At 38.1% G+C, this 26,148-nt stretch overlaps 1 protein-coding gene across 1 annotated transcript; it reads right to left on the bottom strand.

Moving 5' to 3' along the window:
- Positions 1–26,082, bottom strand: LOC127418545 (zinc finger protein 271-like). Its single transcript, XM_051659123.1, has 5 exons — positions 25,127–26,082; positions 23,434–24,856; positions 18,684–18,747; positions 4,532–5,008; positions 1–2,800 (listed from the first exon to the last, which is right to left on the bottom strand). The coding sequence occupies exons 2-5, from the start codon at positions 24,849–24,851 to the stop codon at positions 1,634–1,636; spliced, it is 3,126 nt and encodes a 1,041-aa protein (XP_051515083.1). The 5' UTR covers positions 24,852–24,856; positions 25,127–26,082; the 3' UTR covers positions 1–1,633.
- Positions 26,083–26,148: the final 66 nt, after the last annotated feature.

Below are 26,148 nucleotides of genomic sequence, written 5' to 3'. Positions count from 1 at the left end.
CTTATGTAATACATGTTTTCCTCTCTAGTCAAATAAAATACTTGTACATAAAACAGTCTCGACCTTATCTTTTTGACCTCAAGTTCAACTCTGTGCAGCCTTCAGCTTGCACCTGGCTCATAAATCTATCTCTTTAAGCCATTTTCTCTCTCTTGGCACTCTCTCTCCTCTGTCCGACATTTTTTCTGTAAAACAAGTTCAGAAATGTCCTATACACAGCAACATGTTCACGCTGGTCTTAATTGTATATAATTAATCCATGTTTACCTCATTTAATACATACAAAATAAATGTTGTGCTCATGGCATGTGGTGATGATGCATCGTGGGTGACCCGAGTTCGAGTCCCGGCTTGTGAGTCCTTTCCCGATCTCATTCCCACAGTTCTCCCTCTCATTTCCTGTCACCTCTCTACTTTCCCTATCCCATTAAAAAAACAAAACATTAAGAATGTTTTGTCTGGGAAGGAGTCACGTGGCGCCATGCGGGGTTTGGACATGTGAATGACGAGCTCTACACACTTTGCTAGTTTTTAATTCTTTTTATGTCATAAACCGGTGAGATTCTATACACCCTGCTACATAACTGTTCAATGAAATCAACATGTCAAAGAATTCAAAATCCTCGGGCTCTGGAGATATTAAAAGACACTTAAGTGCTCAAGCTGATACCTCAGACAGGGCTGCAGACCAGGGACTCAATTTGGACAGTGCAGCAGGAGAAATTCAACGCCAACTGTCGAGCATGTCTGTAATGCTGACGAAGGTCGTAGCGGACCTGGAAGATCTTGCTGTAATACGTCGATCGATTACAGCGATGGAGGCGAAATTCTCTGAGTTGGTTACAAGAATCGGGGATGTCGAGAAATGGGTCGATTATCTGGAGTCATCAGAGAGGGAATTAGCTGCTAATCTGCTAGTGATCAAAGTAGATTTGGAACGCATTTGGGAAAAGCTGGAAGACCTTGAGAATCGTAATCAGTGAAACAACGTCTGAATTGTTGGAATTCCTGAGTATGAGGAAGGCCAAGATATGGTGAAATTCCTAGACAAGCTCTTCCCTAGTCTGCTCGACATAACGGGCCATAAGCTGGAAATCGAGCAAGCTCACAAAGTTCCAGCTCAGAGATCCACGGAGGGAGACAGGCCCTGATCAATTCTGGCCAAATTTCTGAGATCATCCAATAAAGATCTCGTGTTATGCGAGGAGTAAATGAAAGCTTTCTTGGAAGAACCACAGCATTTTCTTGTTCCCAGACTTTGCAAATTCGACAAGAGAGAAACGTGATCGATTCAAGGAATGCAAGAAACTCTTACATCAATGGAAGATTGCTTTTGCACTAATGTTTCTGGCCAAATTGAGAACAGATACTAAGGATGGCCGCAGCAAGCATTGTCTTTCATAGAGGCAATGGGGTGAGTAAGCCATTTCGTGTTTCTCACATTGCCCCCAAGTGAACTTGACTCGCTGAATATACACTTGACTGTCTGATGAAGCTGGGCGCCATTTTGTTTCTTTTTGTGCTGTCTCTGCCTAGCGGCTGGAGTCTGTTTTGTGTAGTAACACTCCTTCACGAAACTCTTGCATCGACGGAGGATTGCTTTTGCAATTTTTTTTTCACATGTCTATATAGACTACTTGCAGTGGTATGGTTTTTCAGTATGAATTCGCTCATGTGTTCTCAGGCAATGTGAATGAATGAAACTCTTTTCACAGTGTGAGCACTTGAATGGTTTCACTCCAGTATGAATTCTCTCGTGTGTTTTTAGGTGATCTGACCGAGTGAACCTCTTTTCACAGTATGAGCACTTGTATGGTTTCTCTCCAGTATGAGTTCTCTCGTGTGTTTTTAGGTGTTCTGACTGAGTGAAACTCTTTTCACAGTGTGAACACTTATATGGTTTTTCTCCGGTATGAATTCTCTCATGTGTTTTCAAGCAATGTAATTGAGTGAAACCTTTTTTACAGTGTGAGCACTTGTATGGTTTTTCTCCCGTATGGATTCTCTTGTGTGTTTTTAGGTTTTCTGATTGAGTGAAACTCTTTTCACAGTGTGAGCACTTGAATGGTTTTTCTCCAGTATGAATTATCTCATGTGTTTTCAGGCAATGTAATTGAGTGAAACTCTTTTTACAGTGTGAGCACTTGTATGGTTTTTCTCCAGTATGGATTCTCTTGTGTGTTTTTAGGTTTTCTGACTGAGTGAAACTCTTTTCACAGTGTGAGCACTTGTATGTTTTTTCTCCATTATGAATTCTTTGGTGCTGTTTCAATTTGCTGGCTGTAATAAAAGTCTTTCCACATTCAAAGCACATATGAGTCCCCAGACTGGTATGAATTTTCTGGTGCTGTTTAAGATAGGACACATGTGCAAAACTTTTTCCACAAAAAGAACACTTGTAAGGCTTCTCTTCTGTGTGAGTCTTCAAATGTTTTCTTAGGTATCGCGCTAGAACAAATGTTTTACCACACTTATCACATTCAAATGGTCTTTCTCCAGAGTGATGGTGGAGATGATTCTTGAGATCAGTTGCATATGCAAAACTTTTCCCACACTGATGGCATGTGTATGGTCTCTCTCCAGTGTGAACTCTCATGTGTTTATTAAGATCACTTTTACATGTGAAACTCTTTCCACACTGAGAGCAGGTGAAAGATTTCTTGGCTGTTCTTTGAGGCTTTTTTGGAGAGAAATTATTTTCAGTGTTTGAGCCACTCAAAGATTTTTCTCCAGTAATAAAATCATGTTGTTTCTCCTCCACTTCATTCAGCTCTTCACGGTCCTTTTTCATTTCCATCAGCTCTACAATGAACACAATAAGTTGACAAAAATCAATTCAAGAGGGACAAATTTCAATCATCAAATTGAACCCTAATTTAATGGCAGTATAAAACAAACATCCAGTATTCATTTGTGATTTTTTGCTGTGCAAAAGGTTTATATTTATACCATCAATTCTAACTGATAAGTTAATTTCATGATTGTAGTCATTTAGATTAATTGTGTCACAGTTATGTCACAGGGGTGGGCGATATGATCAAAATGTAATATATTAAATAACCATATTGTACTGCCTATTTTTGGATAATCCAGTCAGTGAATTACAAATTTCCAAATACTTCCTCTTATATAATTTTTTCTTAATTTAGAAATTGGCAATAGTCCATGTAAACAAACACACAAAAAACAACAACTTTTTAAATCTTTCTTACCATAATGCTAAATTTCACATTATGCCACATTTCTGTCTGATATACTGTTGACCAACATTATTATTACAAACTTTCTTAAATCTTCCCAAAGAAATAAAACAAAGATGATAATGCATAAGTTAAAAAATAAAATGAAAAGAAACACTTGCAGAAAATATCTAAAATTATGTAAACTTGTTGCAGAAAATAAATATTAAATAAATATAAACAAAAAAAATCAATAATGACAGAATCAATGCATAGCGCATCTTTTGGCTTTCATAAAATTCTTTTGTGTGCTTTCATTTTGAGGTAAAACAATTGCATGTTACTAGTGATTATCATCATACGACAGTTTGCATATGACATTTTTCCACTCTGTGTGGGCTTTTGTGAAACAACAGCACAGATGTCGCACCTGTTTTAATAACTAGCACTTCTTCATTTCTTTTTTTTTCGCCCCTTTTTCTCCCCAATTTGGAAGCCCAATTCCCAATGTGCTCTAAGTCCTCATAGTGGCACAGTGACTCGTCTCAATCCGGGTGGCGGAGGACAAATCTCAGTTGACTCCGCGTCTGAGACCGGCAATCCACGCATCTTATCACGTGGCTTGTTGAGCGCGTTACCGGGGAGACATAGCGTGTGTGGAGGCTTCACGGTATTCTCCACAGCATCCACGCACAACTCACCACACGCCCCACCGAGAGCGAACCACATTATGGCGACCACGAGGAGGTTACCCCATGTGACTCTACCCTCCCTAGCAACCGGGCCAATTTGGTTGCTTAGGAGACCTGACTGGAGTCACTCAGCAAGCCCTGGATTCGAACTCGTGACTCCAGGGGTGGTAATCAGCGTCTTTACTCACTGAGCTACCCAGGTTCCCCTGCACTTCTTCATTACTTGACTTGTTTGGGTGTTGTCCTGTGAAGATGTTTAGTCAAGGTTTTTCCTGGGTCAAAAATTATCGAGTAGCACGAGAGATCCCACTTAACACCGTCCTGTAAATATCGAGAATCCTGCTGGACTGCTGAAATCCTGCTGAAGCCCCACCCTCTGATAGATAAGCCCATGCTGTGCACATGGATATTTACATATTGCGATACAGCAAGATCTCTATTGACACTTCTATTGTTGCCACAATATATCATCATATTGTCCAGCCCTAGTCACATAACAAGTCATACTGTACATGTTTGAAATAACATGTGGGTCAGTACATGCACCTTTTTAAAAGACAACTGAGCGCTAAAAGGTTTGACCTGAGAGTGATAAAACTGTCTTTCTTGTATCAGTCTCTGACATAATAGTCGATTGTCATGAAAATGTAACAACATTACCAGAAGAAAAATACCTGCAGGAACAAAATCATCATCATCTTCATCACTCTGTTGTTCCTCTGCTGTGTTTTCTTCTTTAATCTCCTCCTGCTTCACTTCAATCTTCACTGATGTCTGCAGCATCTGCTGTTCATCATCTTCATCACTCTGTTGTTCCTCTGTTGTGTTTTCTTCTTTTATCTCCTCCTGCTTCACTTCAATCTTCACTGGTGTCTGCAGCATCTGCTGTTCATCATCATCTTCATCACTCTGTTGTTCTTCTGTTGTGTTTTCTTCTTTTATCTCCTCCTGCTTCACTTCAATCTTCACTGGTGTTTGCAACATCTGCTGTTCATCATCATCTTCATCAGAGGAACAACAAAGTGTTGTGTTTTCTTCTTTTATCTCCTCCTGCTTCACTTCAGTCTTCACTGGTGTCTGCAACATCTGCAGTTCTCCAGTGTGAATCACATCCACCTGCTCTCTCATGATGAACATCTGAACACAAAAAAATCATCATTATAATGGACTGACATTCATCAAACTCAAACATATTATTATATGATTATACACAAGAACAGCTCTGTTCTAGAAATAGTATAATATAAATAGTGTTTAGTTTTATTTTCCCGACTGCAGGCTATATGTACGTATATGGGAGAGCAGAGAACACATTTTAAGATACTATAGTTGTAAAACACGTGGTTTAAATGTTTCCACACAGACTATTATGTGATAGAAAAAATACTCCAGCTAACAGTTACATTGTGATGATGTAACCAGACCGGACCATATTGGTCACAGTGACGTATCAAATTATGCTGCGGCAACATAATTTTGAGTGTCCCATATTCACCATGGCAACATTGTTGTACGTTTGGGTTGTTAAACATGAATAACGACAGACTAGATTCTTACATTCAATCACTTTACTGCACACCGCAACAGTGAAAAAACAACAACAACACTACCCAGAGAGGGGCTTTCTTACCAGCTACAAGCCCCTAGCACCCTATATTGTCTTATGGGGCTTTTCCACTGCACAGTACGGCTCAACTCTGCTCGCTTTTTGGGGGTTTTCCACTGTGGATAGTACCTGGTACTTTTTTTAGTACCACCTTGGTCGAGGTTCCATGTGAGCCGAGCCAATACTAAATGTGACGTCAAAACCCTGCAGATCACTGATTGGTCAGAGTGAATCATCACTACCAGCGTCACTGGATTTGCGACACAGGACATCAACCCCCTAGTTTTAAAGTTAGCAACAGCGATAGCAGTATCTTATTTGTTCAAGTAACTTTCGAATTGTAAAAAGAAATGGCTGTGCGCAAAACCACACCGTGGTCAATAAACGAGGTGCAGACTTTCCTCTCGTTAGTAGCCGAGGATCCAAAAAGAGCTGGATGGGGCGACGTGAAACGAAAAAGTCTTTCAGGAAGTGTCTCAGCTGTTGGCCGCACACAGCTACCACCGGACCTACCAACAGTGTAGGGAAAATGTAAAAAAAAAACATAAGTGACTACAGAACCATCAAGGACCACAACAGCCGGAGTGGTTCAAACAGAAGCAAGTGGAAGTGGTTCGACCAAATGGACGCTATGGCAGTAAAGGTGGCACAACTAAGACGATCAGCCTATAATCCCATCCACGTTGAGGCTGCACTGAACTGCAGTGGAAAAGCAAGCTCAGAAAAGTAAAGCGAGCAGAGCCGAGTCGAACCGTAACGTGCAGTGGAAAAGTGCCATTAGAGGGGGAAACTCAACTTAACAATCTCCCCTTCTTTTAAGGAAAAACAAAAACAAACAGAACAGATCACTTAAAAGGAGATATATGTAAAAGGAAAACATAAATATACATAACAGGAACACTTCAGGTTGTAGATTTACATGAATGTATATTTGCAGGTTATTTCAGTAAGGTTATTTAAGTTCCCATACACCCTCACTAAGGGTCTTAAGAAGTAGTAATGTTGATGTCCCCTTTTTAGTCAGACTGTCAGCAAGCTGTTCCTTTGTGGCTGACCAAAGGATCTGCTTGATACTTCCAGAGTGGATCAGCTCCTTAATTCTTCTGATTTCAAGACAGAGTCTCTTTTCTGTAACAGACTTAGTGGACTTTACATCATTTAGAAGAGAATGATTGTCAGTTACACAAATAATTGGCAAGTTCTTCAATCTACCATCACCTGTTGTGATTTCTGAATAAAGTGCACATAAACGCATCACATTGTCAGTGCCATCTCTAAGGGTCGATGTCTGTCCTGCCAAAGTACTTCTGACAACTCTTCTGATTTTCTTGGACTGCCAAGAGATGGGTGAGACTTCTCCATCTTTTCCCAATAACATGGTTAGATGCCCACCTTGAATGCCACCATCTGGAAGAGTTTCCAAAGAGGCATCACTAAACACCACCAGTTTCAAGGAGCTGTCTTTTGTCAAGTGCTGAAATTAGAGAGTCACTTCCAGTGATCATCATGCAGAGTATGAACGGTAGCATGTTTCGTAGTGGAAGCAAAAATAGATGTGTTACACATTAAATCTGGTCTACTCTGTCTAGCAACCCACAATATTTGACCAATCTTAGACTTCAGCATGTCAGTCTCACAGTTTGTTAGTGGAGCTATATGTTAAACAGCTCTGGAGTCTGACGGGATCCATAACAATGGGTTGAAGACCTTTTATGCAGGTGCTTTGATGTACTCGTACCTCACCATCTCCAGAAGAAATCTCAATTTCAACATAACTGAAGCTATTGTGCTCTTCATGGCCAAGTTCAGGGTCAACCTGTGATACATGATACCCTAGCTGCTGCATAGTAAATTTAACGTTGTTGTACCAGTACAAAGAGGCATCTGCCAAGCCATACACACATTTGTTCAACTTCCACAGAGTTCCTTTACACTGTGCTTCTGGAGGCAGGTGGATGTATAAGTTTCTCCTCAATTCTCTTCCTTGTAGAAAAGCTGCTTTGATGTCCATGGAGTTCAACTGCAATTTCCTCTCACAAATCACTGCCATAACTACTCTTAGATAATCTTAAGCACAAGTAGGTGAGTATTTCGCAAGGTCTAACACCATTAGGTGTTTCTTTGACTAAGCACAACCACCTTATGCTGATGCAATTCTGACCATCTTCTTCACTTCATGAAACAGACCATTTATTCTCCATTTATTGAGCTTTTTTTTTTTTTTTTTTTTTTTGCGTCAACAAACAACTCATTGTCAATGATAAACACACTTTCATGGTGGTCAATTCTTGGTTCTGTGTTGTCTGGGGAACAATCTGAAGGTCTTGTCTCAGGTCAGCTGACCCAGCAATGCCCATAACAGTCTCAGATTGGGTATATTGTAGATTGTACCAGTCTTTGTTTTTTTCCTGTAACTTTTCCTGCTTTACCAAGAGTTGTGCAGTCCGTGACTCATCACTTTCTCTTTCTGTGATGGTAATCCTTTGTCCTACTTTCAACCTGAAACTAGGGGTGTGCAATATGTATCGTCTACGATTATATCTTAATTGATGTTTTTACGATGCGAGAGCTGACATTATCGAGTATGTCACTCACTTTGCAAAAACCAAACAAAAACACGCCTTGAGAGTCCACGCATTCACTGCGTGATGTAGCCTATTAGAATGCAGTGTGCTAGTATATGCATACATGGTCACCGCATCACAATTTAAGCTAGCGTAGCTGCCTAAAAATGCATGACTGAACTCAAAATTGAGTTAACAAACAGCACCAGGAGACAACATACAGACACCACCAGCCTCGCAATCTATGTCGTTAGATTTAATTGGTAGACGTGGGTCATCCTCATCTGCATGGAGGTGGTTTGGCTTTGAAAAGAGATGTTGCTCAAAAGGCAGCAAACTTTAAACTATGTCGGAAATCAGTTGCCATTAAAGAAAGCTCGACAACTACCTTGTTTCACCATCTGTGAACTAATCACCGCACAGAATATGAAAAGCTTCAGGAGTCAGCTGTCCACGACAACTTGCACTGGTGATTTCAATGTTTTTTTATCATTTGTACTTGAATGCGTCAGTTTTAGGTGAATAAATAAGACCTGTTTTCCTTAAATATGTTGTTTCCATTAATATCACTAATAAGCAACAATTAATTTCCTATTAATAAGACCGAACTAGTACAATATAAGACTTTTACAAACAAATTTTTGAAGTATGCAAAATATCATCTACTTATCGTTATCGACAAAATCCCAGAAAATTATCGAGATATAATTTTATGTCAATATCGCACACCCTTACCTGAGACCTCGACTTCTCCCAAACTTTGACCATGTCGATGTGTCAGGTTGTTCACCATTTTCATCTTCTACATTTACCCGTCCTTATTTCACATTTTCAGTTTCACTGTCATCGTCCTTTCCAGTCAATACAGTACCCTGCAAGAAAGTCTAATCCTAAATTACCTGTTTCTGCCCATCTTTTTCTACATGCACTGTATGACAACCATCTGGCTTTCAGAGCCTGGAATGATGGACACAAACATACAGCAAGTACTCTCCATGCCTCACAAATATCACTGCCCCATCCTAGCCAATGACGACACCTGGACCTTTCCATTCTGCATGGTCTACATGTTTAAAGTACACTTTGTCCTTAATCTCCTATTTTTCATCCGTGGGCTGTACTGTTTACGCAAGGCTCTTTGAATTCTCTCAGAGCATTAAGCCTCTGTGAATTCTCTTCTTGCAGCAAGCAATGCTGAAATGTGCTGTCCTTCCCATGTACTTACACTAGTATCTTCTAGAGCAGGTGGCTTATCAGTAAGAACTGATGGTATATTCTGAATTTTTCCAAACACATGTTGATACGGAATGTATCTATATACATTATGCATACAATTATTGCCATCAATGCCCAATTTAGGGCAGTTTTGCAATCACTTACTTTCAGCAGTATCTCTGTGAGGGTCTGATTGTGTCTCTCTAAAAGACCATTGCTCCAGGGACTATATGCTGCTGTGGTCTTGACCTCAGTGTTGAAGTATTCTGCCATATCCCTCATTTCCTCATTGTTAAACTCCCCTCCATTGTCACTGAACAGTCTTTTGGGTGGACCACAAATGCTGATCCAGCAATGAATGAAGCTTCTTCACAATTTCACTTGCTTTCTTTGTGGTCATACTTCCAGCACTAAAGCATGTGAAATGATCAATAACATGAAGATGGGCGGATTTAGGCATGAGCGACATGGTCAGCCGCCCAGGGCGGCCTCTTGCCGGGGGCGGCACGAGGCAGCCACACAAAAAAGTGGGTGCCCTGAAGTCCACCAGCCATCTCATCTCCAACCACCCACAACCCCCAGAATGGGATATCTGCTGGAACTACTTCAGTCTCTATGTGGCATTTAGTCTGGCTGATTATGGCTTTGTTGAGTGTACAACTCTTCCATCACCAAACCTGAAAACTCTTCCACTCTCTGTGTGCTTCATTTTCTTTAGCTCTGCTATTTGTAGCCCACTGACATAATCATCATGCCATTTCTGTCCACATACAGTTTTTCTACAAGCTGTATCAATAACAGCTGATCCAAGTGATTCCACCATGAAAATTCCAGTATCAGTAGAGAAGAATCTCAGGGAGAATACACGTCTGTGTGGACAGTCCTATTCCCAATGATATGGGCTTTGACAGATTGGACATTTTGATCTCCTGCCATATTTATCAGGAGAGTTTATGCCTGGTAGTATCTTTGCTTGTTTTTGTGAAAAGGACTTGCTTTCTTTCTTACTAGAATCTGTGAAGTATGCAGAATCATCAGTCATGTGACTTCCATGCATGGGTTTTTCGCCAAAAATAATGTGTGGACTTCATGTCAGAGAAAGCGAGAGCAGAAAAAGCAGTGAGGGCCAACTGTTTGTCTTTAACATTGAGACCAGCTATGCCTAGAAGTTTAAAAGCCACTATGGCATCTGGAAGTACAGTTGAAGTCATAAGTTTATATAGACCTTAGCCAAATACATTTAGACTCAGTTTTTCACAATTCCTGACATTTAATCGTAGAAAACATTCCGTCTTAGGTCACTTAGGATCACTACTTTATTGTAAGAATGTGAAATGTCAGAATAATTGTAGAGAAAATTATTAATTTCAGCTTTTCTTTCATCATATTCATCAGTGTATGCATTGTCAGTGTTTCCCATTAACTGACTAGACTCTGGAGGCCCACCACAGTCTAATTTGCCCTGCCACGGTCTCATACTGAACCGAAAATATTTTTGCACTTCTCAGTCTCATAATAACATAAAACCCCCCTAGAGTGTTGGTGGTCCACCCCCCATAGTCTCACAAAATCCTGTGGGAAACACTGATCGTATTGAGTCCAACTTGTCTAGAATTGTTTTCATAACATTGTCCTTGTTTAAATCTTCTTCAGATATTTTCAGAGCAGCATCCCTTGCTTTCCCTGTTAGTGATAAAGCAACAGCCAGGGCTTGTTTCATTCTTTCCAGTTTAGTAATGCACGTCCATATTTCCACCTAATTTTTCCAACTCTCACATGACTTCTCATCAAATGGTGGTGGGACCTTGTATTTTTCAGCAGTCATCCTCTGCTACCAATGTTAAACATGAATAACGACAGACTTGATTCTTATGTTCAATCACTTTACTGCATACTGCAACAGTGAAAACCAAAAACCCTCTCCAGAGCGGGGCTTTCTTACCACCTACAAACCATATCCTGGTACTCGTTCATATTACATCAACCATAACAAGGCAGAAATAACAAAAATGCTTTATAGTGAAGAGAAACACTTAAAACAGACAATTCATCATCATGATAAACACCCGTTACATCTCTCATCTCCGTCTGACCAACTGTATTTTATATCTGCATTGAAAAAGTCAATGTTCATAATTTAAGTAGGCCTATGTACCGATTTGCATAATATAAAATTAATAAAATACATACATTATATTCAAGATATCATCTTATCTATCTTTAAAGCTACACTATGTAACTTTTGACCCTCTAGCGGTTAAAGAATAAAACTGCAAGTTACTTGCAGAGGAACATTGTTCTGGTAATTTATGTGAGTTGGGCTTTGACTCAGCTCTTCTGCACTGATGAATCTGATGGTTTGAGGAGTACCGGTGTAACCAGGGGTTAAATTGGGATTGGGATCCCAATAAAATACATGGGTGTCTAAATATGGATTTATTAATAGGCCTGTATGGTATGTAATTTATTGAAGTTTGTTCTTTCAGATTAATCAATTTTACTAGGATTCTGTTTTACTGGGATAAGATATATCTGTCATTAATTATCTGTCAATATTCAACTGAATTGTAAAAACAATTACATGGAATATTCGGTTTAGTGCTTTACATTAGATGACAGCTGGGACAAGTTACCTTCTTGGTTTGGGGGTCATCTTACAGAACAAGGTTTGGGAATGTTATAAGGCCCGCTAGGTCATTTGAGAAATGATTTGAAAACCAAAAAAGTGCCTTTATTCAATAAACTGTAAAAAAATAAATAATAAAATACAATTAAAATAATGATTAAAAATCATTTTAAATAACAACGCTAAATATTGTGTAACAGACAGAACTTTGTGTTTTTTCTTGGTGCCTGAGCACATAAAGCATACGTTAATTTTAACCCATAATCAGAAATTGCTAGCAATTGTATGGCCCGCCGATAATTTCGTAAATACTCAAATGGCGCTTAATGGGAAAAAGTTTCCCCACCCCTGTTATAGAACATGCTAAACTTATAGCTAATTATGTCACAATTTAAATGCACATTGTTCTTAACAGGAGGAAAAACACTTTCTACACAACAACTTTTAAAAAGTTAATGAAACCATTTGCATTAAATTATAAAAGTTTAAAAATATTGAAATTTTCACTTGCAAATCTTGCTGTATATTTGCTAAAAAAAAAACTTTGTTTTTTTTCAAAAGAATAACAAAAATGGAGCACACACATAAATATACACATAACAGTGAAACTTTGTACAGTGTGTTGGTCGAGTGGTGTTTTAATCTCGAGTCTTACAATATTTGAATCTATGTAGATTTTGGATGTGAGTGTTCCGGATTCAAAACCCCTTTGTGTATACAGCTTTTTAATAACTAAGCAAACTTGCTACTGCATATCAGTGGATCTTCTTTCCCAATCTTTTTATTAGCATTTAATAAGACATAGTAACACAACACAGGGATTATTGCCGCAACAAGAGGTTCGAGATGCCTGCAAAGTTTACAAAATGCTGTGCAGTGCCAGGTTTTGGAAAAACAGACTCTTTGCATTTGATTCCTAATGATCCTAACATGAGGAAAGAGTGGCTGATGTTTATTTTTAATGAAGTCCCGGATTGCGAAAGTAAGACAGTGTTTGTTTGTTCACTTAATTTTACTGTGGATTCTTTTTCAAACAAGACGCAGGCTTTACAGAGAGACTTCAATTAAAAGCTGATGCAGTGCCAACTATATTGGACCCAACAGTAATGTCGCAACAGACAAGTGTGTGTAACCATGTTAAATGTACTGTTTCATATGTTACAGACTGTTAGATATGTACTGAGTTTTGAATGTTTTCACCAAAATGTCCAAGCTTAATATTAGATAGGGCTGAAACGATTAATTGACGTTATAGACAACGCTGACAGTAAAAAAAAAAAAAAAAAAGGTTGAGAAATTTTCTGTGTTGAATAGTCGTTTGATCTAATTTAACATAACATGAGATCATATGAAACTTGAATGACGACGCGTGAGAGCAGCACTGCAGCTTGCACCTGACTGAATGCAGTTATATTTAATGCATTATAGCTTTATTAAAGTTAAATAATACGGAAGCAGATGATGTAAATAACTACAAACTCCGAAACTGTCATTTCTCTGTGCAGTCAGCGCCTCTTCTATGAGTTGAGCGAATGTTCTGATCAAAGGGGGAGAGATTGAAACTGTACCCGGCTGAGGCTCACTCTGTCCTGGGGACGCTCGTCCCTCCAGTGCACACGCTTAATGTAGCTAGATTATAATGTGATGGCTCGCGACTTATTGAATCGTAATAAACTCAGCAAAAAAATAAACTTCCTCTCACTTTCAACTGCTTTTATTTTCGGCAAACTTAACGTGTAAATATTTGTATGAACACATGTGACAGACATGTGACTAACAGAAATGGAATAATGTGTCCCTGAACAAAGGGGGGGTCAAAATCAAAAGTAACAGTCAGTATCTGGTGTGGCCACCAGCTGCATTAAGTATTGCAGTGCATCTCCTCCTCATGGACTGCACCAGATTTGCCAGTTCTTGCTGTGAGATGTTACCCCACTCTTCAACCAAGGCACTTGCAAGTTCCCGGACATTTCTGGGGGAATGGCCCTAGCCCTCACCCTCCGATCCAACAGGTCCAGACGTACTCAATGGGATTGAGATCCGGGCTCTTCGCTGGCCATGGCAGAACACTGACATTCCTGTCTTGCAGAAAATCACGCACAGAACGAGCAGTATGGCTGGTGGCATTGTCATGCTGGAGGGACATGTCAGGATGAGCCTGCAGGAAGGGTACCACATGAGGGAGGAGGATGTCTTCCCTGTAACACACAGCGTTGAGATTGCCTGCAGTGACAAGCTCAGTCCGATGATGCTGTGACACACCGCCCCAGACCATGACGGACCCTGCAACTTCAAATCAAAGGCACGCTCACACAGATGAGCAGGGACCCTGGGCATCTTTCTTTTGGTGTTTTCAGAGTCAGTAGAAAGGTCTCTTTAGTGTCCTAAGTTTTTATAACTGTGACCTTAATTGGCTACCGTCTGTAAGCTGTTAGTGTCTTAATGACCGTTCCACAGGTGCATGTTCATTAATTGTTTATGGTTCATTGACAAGCATGGAAAACATTGTTTAAACCCTTTACAATAAAGATCTGTAAAGTTATTTGGATTTTTACAAAATTATCATTAAAATACAGTGTCCAGAAAAAGGGACATTTCTTTTTTTGCTGAGTTTATATGTCACTGTGCATGTCTTATTGTGAAGAAAATTGGCAATATGCAGCTTTATTAATAAGAGTGTTTTGTTTTTGTGAGTTAAAGATGAATTGAAGTGAACACAGGTGAGAGAGGGTGGTCTTCGCCCCATTATACACTGCAACAAAATACGTTTTTGATTTGTATTTGTGGCTTGTTTTCCAATAGAAATATCTAAAACTTCTTTAAAATAATGTACATTTTCTTTAGCAGCTATACTGCAGAAGATTTTCAAAACAATTCCACATGCGTAAAGGCGGGGGCGTTGACTTATTTAATATGCAAAGATGTTACCCCATCATAGCAGTGGGGGTTTACATTGAAGTTTTAAAGGGGACACGAACCGAACAATTGAGCTTTTTAATCAGAGGGCCAAAAGCAGGATAGAAAATGGACAATTATTTCTAAATTATGACTATTTTTAATTAACTTTTTTTACTAATATTATAAGAGGATCTCAGGGAACATTAAAAAATGCAATGCATTACACCTTTAAAAAGTATTTATTTCACTGAAAATATTTTCCAAAAATAGGCATTACAATATGGTTATTTATTATGTTAAATGATTTTTATTGGTTTTCCAGAAAAAAATTACTATCATGTTATATATCGTGATCATGATATAAAATTACTCAAATCATGATATAAGATTTGAGTCAAATCGCATACCCCTAGTACTCTATAAATATCAGTGGCAGTACTCCGATTCTGTGCACGCTCATCATGTCAGTTAATGGTTTAAACTTGAAACAGAAAATGGTCTCATGTGAAAATTCTCTTTCACTTACAAAAACGAAATAGTGAGATAAAATTACCATTTCCTTAAGTAAAATATTTGTAGATGTGGTAAATTTCCCATTTCTTGGCAGTTTTGCCATTGAAGTATGGTCTCCAAATGGCAAACTGAATATCTCTACAAAGATACATTCATGGCAATGTCGACTCGTATAAATTACCTGGATTATGTCATTCATAGGATTAAATAGCAACTTTCTTAGGATAACTTTACAAATAATACGTAATCACACTGAAATAAAATATAAATACGCAAATTTTAACAACCATAAAGTGATTAAGATTAGCCACAGACAGACAGAAAGTGTGAATAGCAGGGTTGTGGACTCGAGTCGCATGACTTGACTTGTACTTGAGTCACAAATTTGATGACTTGCAACTCGACATAATCAAAGGTGACTTGCGACTCGACTTAGTCTTTGACAACAATGGCTTTAGACTTAACTAGGACTTGAGCCCTCTGACTTAAAGACTTGATACCTTCTAAAAGTTCTAAAAGATACCTTCTACCTATCAGAGTCATACATTTAAAAATGTACATTCAACCAATCAGACAACCAACCAATAAAATTCCTTGAGTAGGACCAAGTTTGAAGAGCATGCATTCAAGGATGACACAGCCAAAATAATACCAAAGGCAATTTCATTTGGATATAAAGAATAAAATATTGAACACAACAAAACAATTGCAACATTTAGAACCTGTGGTTCAAAATTACAGACGCTTTATCAACAACATCCAATTTTGTGAGACCTCTGAAACTCCAGAGACAGAGGTATGTTGATATTGTTTACTGGTACACGTCAGCTATGGTTCAGTAGCATTTAACTTATCGTGTTAGCTGGTTTAGCTAGCTAGCTTCAAGGGATGTTACAATATATTGAATTTTTGATATATTGCAAACAAACCCCCCCCCCAAAAAAAACATAGCAAAGCAAAACTCGATATTTCAAAATTTGCAAAAAAACATCAAACATCAATCTTTATATTGCTTGATTTGACTCCTACTGCGCATTTCTACACTGTTTACAGGGTTTGCACAAGGTCCTAATCGCCTAGTTTGTTAAAAAGTGCTCGAGATTAAAACTGAACATTTCTTCCGTGTAATGTGTGTTCATCAAAGATGAGATCCTGCACTCCTCTTTCATTGAATTATTTGTCTTTTAATATCCTTTCTGTTCTTTAGTCAGATAAAAAAGATAAAAGAAAAATATTGTATGATATAATATTGATTCGTGAGATGCTCGTTGCTTGTAAAAAGTGACAGTACCACTTTTGCGCTTGTTAAAGGAATATTCCAGGTTCAATACGAGTTAAGCTCAATCGACAGCCTTTGTGGCATAAAATTGATTACCACAAAAATACATTTTGACTCAACCATCCTTTTCTTAAAAAAAAAAAAAAAAAAAAATAAAAAAAATCTGTAACAGTGAGACACTAACAACGGAAGTGAATGGGTCCAATTTTTGGGCGTTAAAATACTCATTGTTTCAAAATTATGGCTACAAGACAAACAATGTCTGTGTAAACATGATTTTAGTGTGATACAATCACTTACTAATCTTTTCTGTGTAAAGTTACAGCCAATTTTACAACTTTGTTGCCATGACAATGTGGTCAACAAACTCTAAAACGACTGTAAAAATGACAATTTAAACAACTTTACAGCTCAAATAATGCATGAGTTTTAACAGTAGACTTAATGTAATTGCTTTCATAAAATTATAAGCTTCACATTTCTGCCTTTAAACCCTACAAAAATTGGCCCCATTCACACAATTGTAAGTGTCTCTCTGTAACACAGATTTTTGCTACTTTTAAAGAAAAGGAGGAACGAGTCTAAATAAATTTTTGTGGTAATCAACATTATGCCACAACTGCTGTCGACTGAGCTTAACTTGTATTGAACCCGGAATATTCCTTTAACTTTCAAGCACATCCCTATGCAGACAAATTGAACTGAGATAGATTATTGCCCTTGGTGAAAATATACAATATATCTCACATTATTACATTATTTTTGTTAATGACAACAACAAAAGCTACAGGATTTCTCTCTCTCCCCTTTTAAAAATTGAAGAGCATATTTATTTATATGAGCCCATAATTATCCCATTTGTTTCTTCATTTCAAACATAATTCAAACAGAACATACATATTACACATAAGGAAAGGCTCCTCATTACCATTGTTTGGTCAATGTAGCTAATATTAATAATAAATGACAATAATAGTATTTATGAAAAAAAATATTAGCCAATATTCGCCACATTTTGAAACTTTAACTACGACTGCCAATGTTGATATAAAAATTAGGTCTAATAGATAGACCTGCCTTCCCCCTCGTGCTTGCAAAACTCTTTTCAGTGAGAAATTTGTGCCAAGTGTGAGTGCAACAAAGGGACAGAATAGTGTATATCGGATTATTTCTGTATAAACAATATTTATGCCACAAACACAAGTCATTTACACGTTTGCAGTAGTTAATTTTACACATACAATCCATTTTGCTTTTCATGACACCCTTTCTTAGCTTGCATATCGTTGATTGCAGGTTTGCACTGTTTTTGGCCATGTTTAGGTGCATAATCTGTGCCAAAAGTGTAAGAGCAAAAAACAAAACAAAAACAAAAACAAATCATAAGAATACACTACAAATTTACTCTGTGTTAATATGCAATTACAGATTCACAACACATGAATTACACTTAAGCAAAGCATTAAAATATTGCTAATATTTGTTTCTTATGCTTGCAACTTGATTTACATCTTTACAAAACATTCTGTGCGCAAGCAATTTATTTTTATGCTTAACTTGATTTACGCTTTTACAAATCTTACTCTGGGCATGCAAATCATTTAGGCACTATTTTACCAGCATAGAAGCCCTGTTGTTGCGCGCGCACAGAGAACAGATCATCATTCCGTTACACTCGCGCGAAAGCAACAACAAAAAAACAAATATATATATAGCAGTGCAGATGAGAAGCCTTTAGCTGAATGAAAGATTGTCGTTAAATTTGCCTCGGCAGTCCTAAATAGCCTTTCACTTGGGCAGTCGCCGAAAAATCTTCAAAGGGAGACCCATTGCATTGTTCTTTCCCTGCTGTCCACGACCCACTCCGAATATAGCTGCGACCCACCAGTTCAGAAACACTGGACTTCTGGTTCTTAACTGTTTTTTAAACATTTTTCTCACGTCTTGCATGTGACCAGTAACAAAACAAGCTACATCAGGCGGTTATACTCTTCTCTTACACTCATTAAAACACCAAATAGATAAAAAAAAAAAAAAAAACATGCACAGAAAAATAAACATAAAAATAAATACAAATGCCAATAATAATGTAAAACACATTGAACACTTACTGGACTGAGCGTCCAAACTGTCAGTTCTTCTTCTTCTTGTGTTTTCTGTCGGTTTATAAAACAACTTCAAGTGAATATCTGCCTCCTGCTGGACTGGAGTGTTTAAAACACCAACATCTGCTGCTGTTGTTGAACTTAAAAATACACTGTACAAGAAAATCTGAAGTGACCAGACTTATTTTCCATTGACATTTTTTAATGTTTCTATAATTTTAAATCTTTCTCTAGATAAAAGTACACAAGGGCCAATGTTACATTCATTTCAATAGGCTGGATAATTATGATGACTGCAATAAATGTTACAGTAAGTGGAAAAAGCTTTATCATGTAACTAATATCATAGTGTAGTATCATGTATTAAAGTCAACACAAATCAAAAACAGATTATGAAGGATGGCCTTTAATAGTGACATCAGACAGTATGTAAACATACAGATGGCAAGACAAATATAGAAATAAAGTTGAAAATATTTTTTATTTAATAGTCATTACTATGGTTACACATTTTATGCTAAGTAATTTGTGCATCTATTTGTCACAACGCTAAAGATGCATATAAGGCAGGGGTTCTTACACATTCTCAGCCCCGGCAGTTACACGTCAGGAGCTTCAGTTAATGTTCACATCAACCATCAGAATGGGGAAAAAGTGTGATCTCAGTGATTTCGACCTTGGCATGATTGTTGATGCCACACAGGCTGGTTAGAGTATTTCTGTAACAGTCTCAAGAGTGTAAAGAGAATAGCGCGAAAAACAGAAAACAACCAGTGAGCGTCAGTTCCGCGGACGTAAATGCCTCGCTGATGAGAGAGGTCAACAGAGAATAGCCAGACTGGTTCAATCTGACAGAAAGGCTACGGTAACTCAGATAACCACTCTGTACAATTGTATTGAGCAGAATAGCATCTCAGAATGCACAACACTGGAAAAACCTAGTCTGGGGCCGGATTCACGAAAACATTCTTCAGAAAAAAATTAAGAAAGTTTGTAAGAACATTCCTAAGTGCAATTCTTGAAAAATTCTTTTAAGAACATCTTAATTAAAAGACAGGCTTTGACATTGTCTGATCAGTCTGCTGATGGGCTTGCCTTGTCTAATAGACTACAACAAATTCATTAATTCAACACTGGTAAATCGTAACAATAAATGTATATATTAACCTTTTATTTTAAAGTAGCATGCACCTCGTGATAATTTTTTGAATGTAAAATATGTGAGATGTGTTAGTTTAACAACATTAACCGTCATAGGAGAATTTACTTGCTGCAAACCATTTGATAACTTTTAATTTGACATGGAGGAAAAGAAAAGAAACAAAAACTTCAGTAGACAAGAGCTGGATCTTCTTGTTGAGGAAATTGCTGCAAGGAAAAAGTTCTCCTTGGGAAGCTTGATGATAATATCATGTCGGGAAGAGGCAGGCAAATGGGAAAGGGTGGTGGAGGCTGTCTCCGCTGTGCCCAACTCTGATAGACATGTGGATAGGGGGTGAAAAAGAAAGTCTCAGCTTTCTAATGTTATAATTATTATGTTTCTATGAACACTAAAGATCGCAGAGTGCAATATGCCACACATCTGTTTGAATAAGCACGATTTTTTCACATTAAGAAGTTTCAAAACATCATTTATTGTTTGAATTTGGTGATTACATTTACATGGTCTTAAAGCTGAAAATAAAAATATCATTAAACACAAAACTTTGGTCTAAAATCACATTTCTACGTAAACAGCCCATTGCAACTTCAGACTCAACATGAAAAACCCAGTTCAATTCATTAAACATCTTACCTTTTTAGGATTTAAGACAACTGTGAGGTTATTCTAACTTTAAGATGTTATTTACAATGATTTTTAAGAACATTATTTTCGAGAATTTGAATGTTACCTACATTTTTTCTTAAGAACAATCTTAAGAAAAAAGAATGTTAAGAAGTTTTTTTGTGAATACAAAATATTCTTAACTTTTTTCTTGAATTAGAAATTAAGAAAATGGTAGTTATGAAGAATTTTCTTCTTAAGAATAAAGATATTCTGATAAATATGGATTTCTGCTGAGGTACACAGATGGTAGGCCCACTGCAGCCTCCGTTTTCTGTTCTTGGCTGACAGAAGTGGAACCCAACGTGGTCTTCTGCTGTTGTAGCCCAACCGCCTCGAGGTTCAACATATTGTGCATTCTGAGATGCTATTCTGCTCACTACAATTGTACAGAGCGGTTATCCGAGTTACAGTAGCCTTTCTGTCAGCTCGAACCAGTTTGTCCATTCTCCGTTGGACTTATTTTCATCCACAGAACTGCCACTCACTGGATGTTTTTTGTTTTTGGCACCATTCTGAATAAATTGTAGAGACTGTTGTGTATGAAAATCCCAGGAGATCAGCAGTTACAGAAATCCGCAAACCAGCCCATCTGGCACCAACAATCATGCCACGGTCCAAATCACTGAGATCACATTTTTACGCTTTCTGATGGTTGATGTGAACATTAACTAAAGCTCCTGACCCATATTTGCATGATTTCATGCATTGTACTGCTGCCACATGATTGGCTATTTAGATAATTGCATGAATAAGTAGGTGTACAGGTGTTCCTAATAAAGTGGTCTGTAAGTGTATGTAAAATACAACAGCAGTTAAACTCCAGGTAAACTTGCATAGGTGTATTCTTCACAAGTTAAAAGCAGCTCTTAACATTCATGCAGACGGGATCATCACAGATGTTTTATAACATTGTGACCAAATCAGATCATAAACAACATGAAAACATTTGTAACTTCTGAATGAGAGATGTTTATGGTGATGTAGCAGTAGGCGTGCACTCAGTGGTCACACATCAGACTCACTGGCGTATGGCGATAAATCGTGGATAAAATATATGTGGAAGTCAAATTTGCCAATTTTTATGCTGACTTCAGTTCTGTATTCATTTTTACTGGGACTTGGTATTAAACCAAAAAAAAAAAAAATCTAACTTTTTGATGTTTTTCTTGATATTGTTTTATGGGTGTTGCCAATTTCCAATAATCAGCATTGGTCGATAACCATGTTCACTTGGCCGATAAACAGAAGTGTTAACTTTCCATTGGTTTTGTTTTACTTCAGAAATGTTGTGTACTAGTAGCCCTTTCTGGACTTCCTTAAGAATGTTATTTCTGTGTACAGTCCTCCCTGAAACAATCTTTTATCTTTTTTCTGAAATATCTTGTCTGTATGCAAATGACAGCCTATACCCTTTTTTGTCTTTTGTATGTACAGTGCTGTGCAAAAGTTTTAAGCACTTGTGAAAAATTTAGCATGGTAAGGATGTCTTCAAAACTAATGCCATAAATAGTTTTCATTTATCAATTAACATCATACAAAGTCCAGTAAACATAAAAAAGCTAAATCAATATTCGGTGTGACCACCTTTGCCTTTAAAACAGCACCAATACTCCTAGGTTCACTTGGACACTTTTCTTGGTTGTTGGCAGATAGGATGTTCCAAACTTCTTGGAGAATTTACCACAGTTCTTCTATCTATTTAGACTGACTCAGTTGCTTCTGTCTCTTTATGTAATCTCAGACAGACAAGATGTTCAGTGGGGGCTCTGTGGGGACCATGACATCTGTTGCAGGGCTCCCTGTTCTTCTATTTTAATATTTTCTATTTGCAAAAGTAATGTTTGGGAGTCTAACACTTATATATCCAGCTTGAGCACACGTGTCTTTTTATATCTCCAGAGCCTGTGGATTTTGACTTATTTGCCATGTTGATTTCAAAGAACATATATGTAGCAGGATATATCGAATGTCACCGGATTATGAAACAAAAATAATACAAAACTAGCAAAGTGCACAGAGCTCGCCATTTACACGTCTGCTCCTCGCATGGCATCACGTGACTCCGATAGCAAGTATTTCAAGGCGATTGATGAGCAATGCCCGCTTTGTGCCTGTACAGGTGCCAAAGGCAGAACGTCCGTTGCACAGTGCGCCCCAGCCTGTGCTAGATGCATCCGTGGTTACCACCTTTCAACTGTAGACCTGACCCAGCATGACACCCTGCTGGTAAAAGGTTGGAGCCATTCATGGTGTTAGAGCAGCCAGACAGCAGCGAGTTATGCCAATGCGCATGCACCCCTGGCGCCAGATGTGGCAAACAACGTTTAAGCCAGCACTGGAGAGGTCTCATGTGTAAAACACCTAAAGGTGTGATGGCTAATGCTGCCCCATGAAACCTAGAGCTTTTTGAAAAGACTTCAGTGGAAGTATTTTCCCCAGTTTGAACTTAGATACTGAAAAATGGTCTCAGTGTTGAGTTGGACCCCCCAAAAAGGAGATCTTTTGGTTGGGAGAAAGTGTGCTTTTCGCCCAGTTGACATTGAGGCCCAGGCTGTTCAAATTGCAGAGCAGTAAATTCCTGTGCTCGCAATCTGATCAGGCAAATAATAGCCAATCCGAGGCAGCTCAAAATATGCATGCCGTTCAGCTTCAGTGGAGTGAGTGCCGCATCCATACACTTTGTGAACATATGGGGAGCCATGGATAAACCAAAGGGAAGGACTCTAAATTGGTCAACTATTATCCCGAATGCAAATCTCAAAAACAGCCTGTGATGAGGTGCAATTTGTACATGAAAGTACACGTCCTTTGGCACAAACCAGTCCTGAGGGTGGATGTGCATTTGACAGTATATCAGCATTTATATCAGCCACTGAAAAATCCACATATTTCGAATTGTGACTACTTTTTTACGTCTATATAGAGTACTTGCAATGGTGTGGTTTCTCTCTAGTATGAATTCTCTTGTGTTTTTTCAGGTTATCTGATCGAGTGAAACTCTTTTCACAATGTGAGCACTTGTATGGTTTCTCTCCAGTATGAATTCTCTCATGTGTTTTTAGCTTTTCTGACCGAGTGAAACTCTTTCCACAGTGTGAGCACTTGTATGGTTTTTCTCCAGTATGAGTTCTCTCATGTGTTTTCAGGTCATGTGACCAAGTGAAACTCTTTTCACAGTGTGAGCACTTATATGGTTTTTCTCCGGTATGAATTTTCTCATGTGTTTTCAGGCCATCTGACCGAGTGAAACACTTTTCACAATGTGAGCACTTGTAAGGTTTCTCTCCAGTATGAATTCTCTCGTGTGTTTTTAGCTTTTCTGACCGAGTGAAACTCTTTTCACAGTGTGAGCACTTGTATGTTTTTTCTCCGGTATGAATTCTCTCGTGTGTTTTCAAGTCATGTGACCAAGTAAAACTCTTTCCACAGTGTGAGCACTTGTATGGTTTCTCTCCAGTATGAATTCTCTCATGTCTTTTTAGGTTTTTTGACTTGATAAAACTCTTTCCACAGTGTGAGCACTTGTATGGTTTCTCTCCTGTATGAATTCTTTCATGTGTTTTCAGGCTATCTGACTGAATGAAACTCTTTTCACAGTGTGAGCACTTGTATGGTTTCTCTCCTGTATGAATTCTCTCGTGTGTCTTCAGGTTTTGTGACCAAGTGAAACTCTTTCCACAGTGTGAGCACTTGTAAGGTTTCTCTCCTGTATGAATTCTCTCATGTGTTTTCAGGCCATCTGACCGAGTGAAACTCTTTCCACAGTGTGAGCACTTGTAAGGTTTCTCTCCAGTATGAATTCTTTGGTGCAGTTTCAAGCTGCCAGCTGTAATAAAGGTCTTCCCATATTCAAAGCACATATGAGCCCCCACACCAGTATGTATTTTCTGGTGCTGTTTAAAATAGGACACGTCTGCAAAACTCTTTCCACAAAAAGAACACTTGTAAGACTTCTCATTTGTGTGAGTTTTTCGATGGTTTCTTAGGGACTGTGCCAGAACAAATGTTTTACCACACTTATCACATTCAAATGTTTTTTCTCCAGAGTGACAGTGAAGATGATTCTTGAAATTTCTTGCATCTGCAAAACTTTTCCCACACTGAAGGCACGTGAAAGTCTTCTCTCCATTATGAACTCTCATGTGTATATTAAGATTGCCTTTATGTATGAAACTCTTTCCACACTGAAAGCAGGTGAAAGATTTCTTGGCTGCTCTTCTTTGAGGATTTTTTGGTGAGAAATTATTTTCAGTATTTGAGCCACTCAAAGATTTTTCTCCAGTTATGAAATCATGCTGTTCATCCTCCACTTCATTCTGCATTTCACGTTCCTCACTCACTTCCATCAGCTCTACAATGAATGCAACAAAAGGACAAAAATCAATTTAAGAGATTATTTTTAAAGAGATTAATAATTTTAGTCAATTAGATTAAATGTGAGTCACAGTTTGGGGTGGGCGACATGACCGAAATCTTATATCACAGTATGAGTAATTTTTTAATCACAATATACATCACAACATAGCATTATTTTTTTGTGGAAAATCAATCAAACAAATGGAATATATTAACCATATTGTAATGCCTATTTTTGAATAATCCAGTTAGAGGTCTGCATTACCGCAGAACTCCCACAGGACCCGATTAGATTTCTTGCAGCACAGGATTACATTTCCAAGTTCAAGGCAGGAGCGGACGGTACTTCCATGAGATGTGGACGGAAGTGGGCGGTCATAGAAAAGCCTGAAAAATCAGATGTGGATCTCTTTTAGTTTATTAATTAATGAATGCAAAAAAATATATAGAATCATTATTTTTAGCTTGTGCATTAAATTATCCAATATTTAGAGCAGGCAGGTAGTCAACGGGGCTTTAGAAGAATAACAGAGCAGAGCGCACTCTGTGTCATCAAAGGATGTGATACTCGGACTAGAAAATGGTCAATTTAGTGTTAGGAAACCAACTGCAGACAAGTCAGATTGGCATCATTTTTACATATCGTCTGAAAATAGCAATAATAGAAAAATAAAACGTTCTTTGTATATACTTGTTGTCTGTCTGTATGGCTTTTGCGCTATGTGGAATACAAATGGTCAATTCCACGAAAATGTCAACCATACCATGAAAAAATAAAGTTTTAAGCAAATGATCAAAAACTCTTTTAAGTTGTTCATTTAGGTCTACATTTGACTGTATTATAGTGCTATAATAATTTTTTTAGGAAATTGCATTGTTTAACCACCTCTAATGAGGAGCACACCATTTCTAAAACAAAATTTTCAACCAGCCATATATCATGGTTGCAAAAGAGGGGTCAAATGACTCTTTATTTTATCTTTATGTTAACAATAATAATATTCCAGATATGAAGACGTATAAGACATTGTAACACAGGTTCGGGTTGGGCAGATAGAGGAGGAAGCGGGAACCGGTTTCCACAGTTCACGTGAGTCCGTTTTATACAACACAAGGCTCTTTCTCTCTCTAAGAGGACAGACACGAAGACTCTGGTCTGTTTGTCTCTCTCCTCTCTGTGAATTGGCTGTCTTTTTATCTCCCCCGACTCTCACTGTGAACATAGAGATGGTAATTAGTCACAATTCATTTCAGGTGGATGTCCTTAACGCTCTCTCTCTCTCCCAA

This window comes from Myxocyprinus asiaticus, chromosome 28 (assembly GCF_019703515.2).
Source record: "Myxocyprinus asiaticus isolate MX2 ecotype Aquarium Trade chromosome 28, UBuf_Myxa_2, whole genome shotgun sequence".
NCBI classification, from domain to species: domain Eukaryota; kingdom Metazoa; phylum Chordata; class Actinopteri; order Cypriniformes; family Catostomidae; genus Myxocyprinus; species Myxocyprinus asiaticus.
This window is presented reverse-complemented; position numbering and strand designations above follow the sequence as displayed.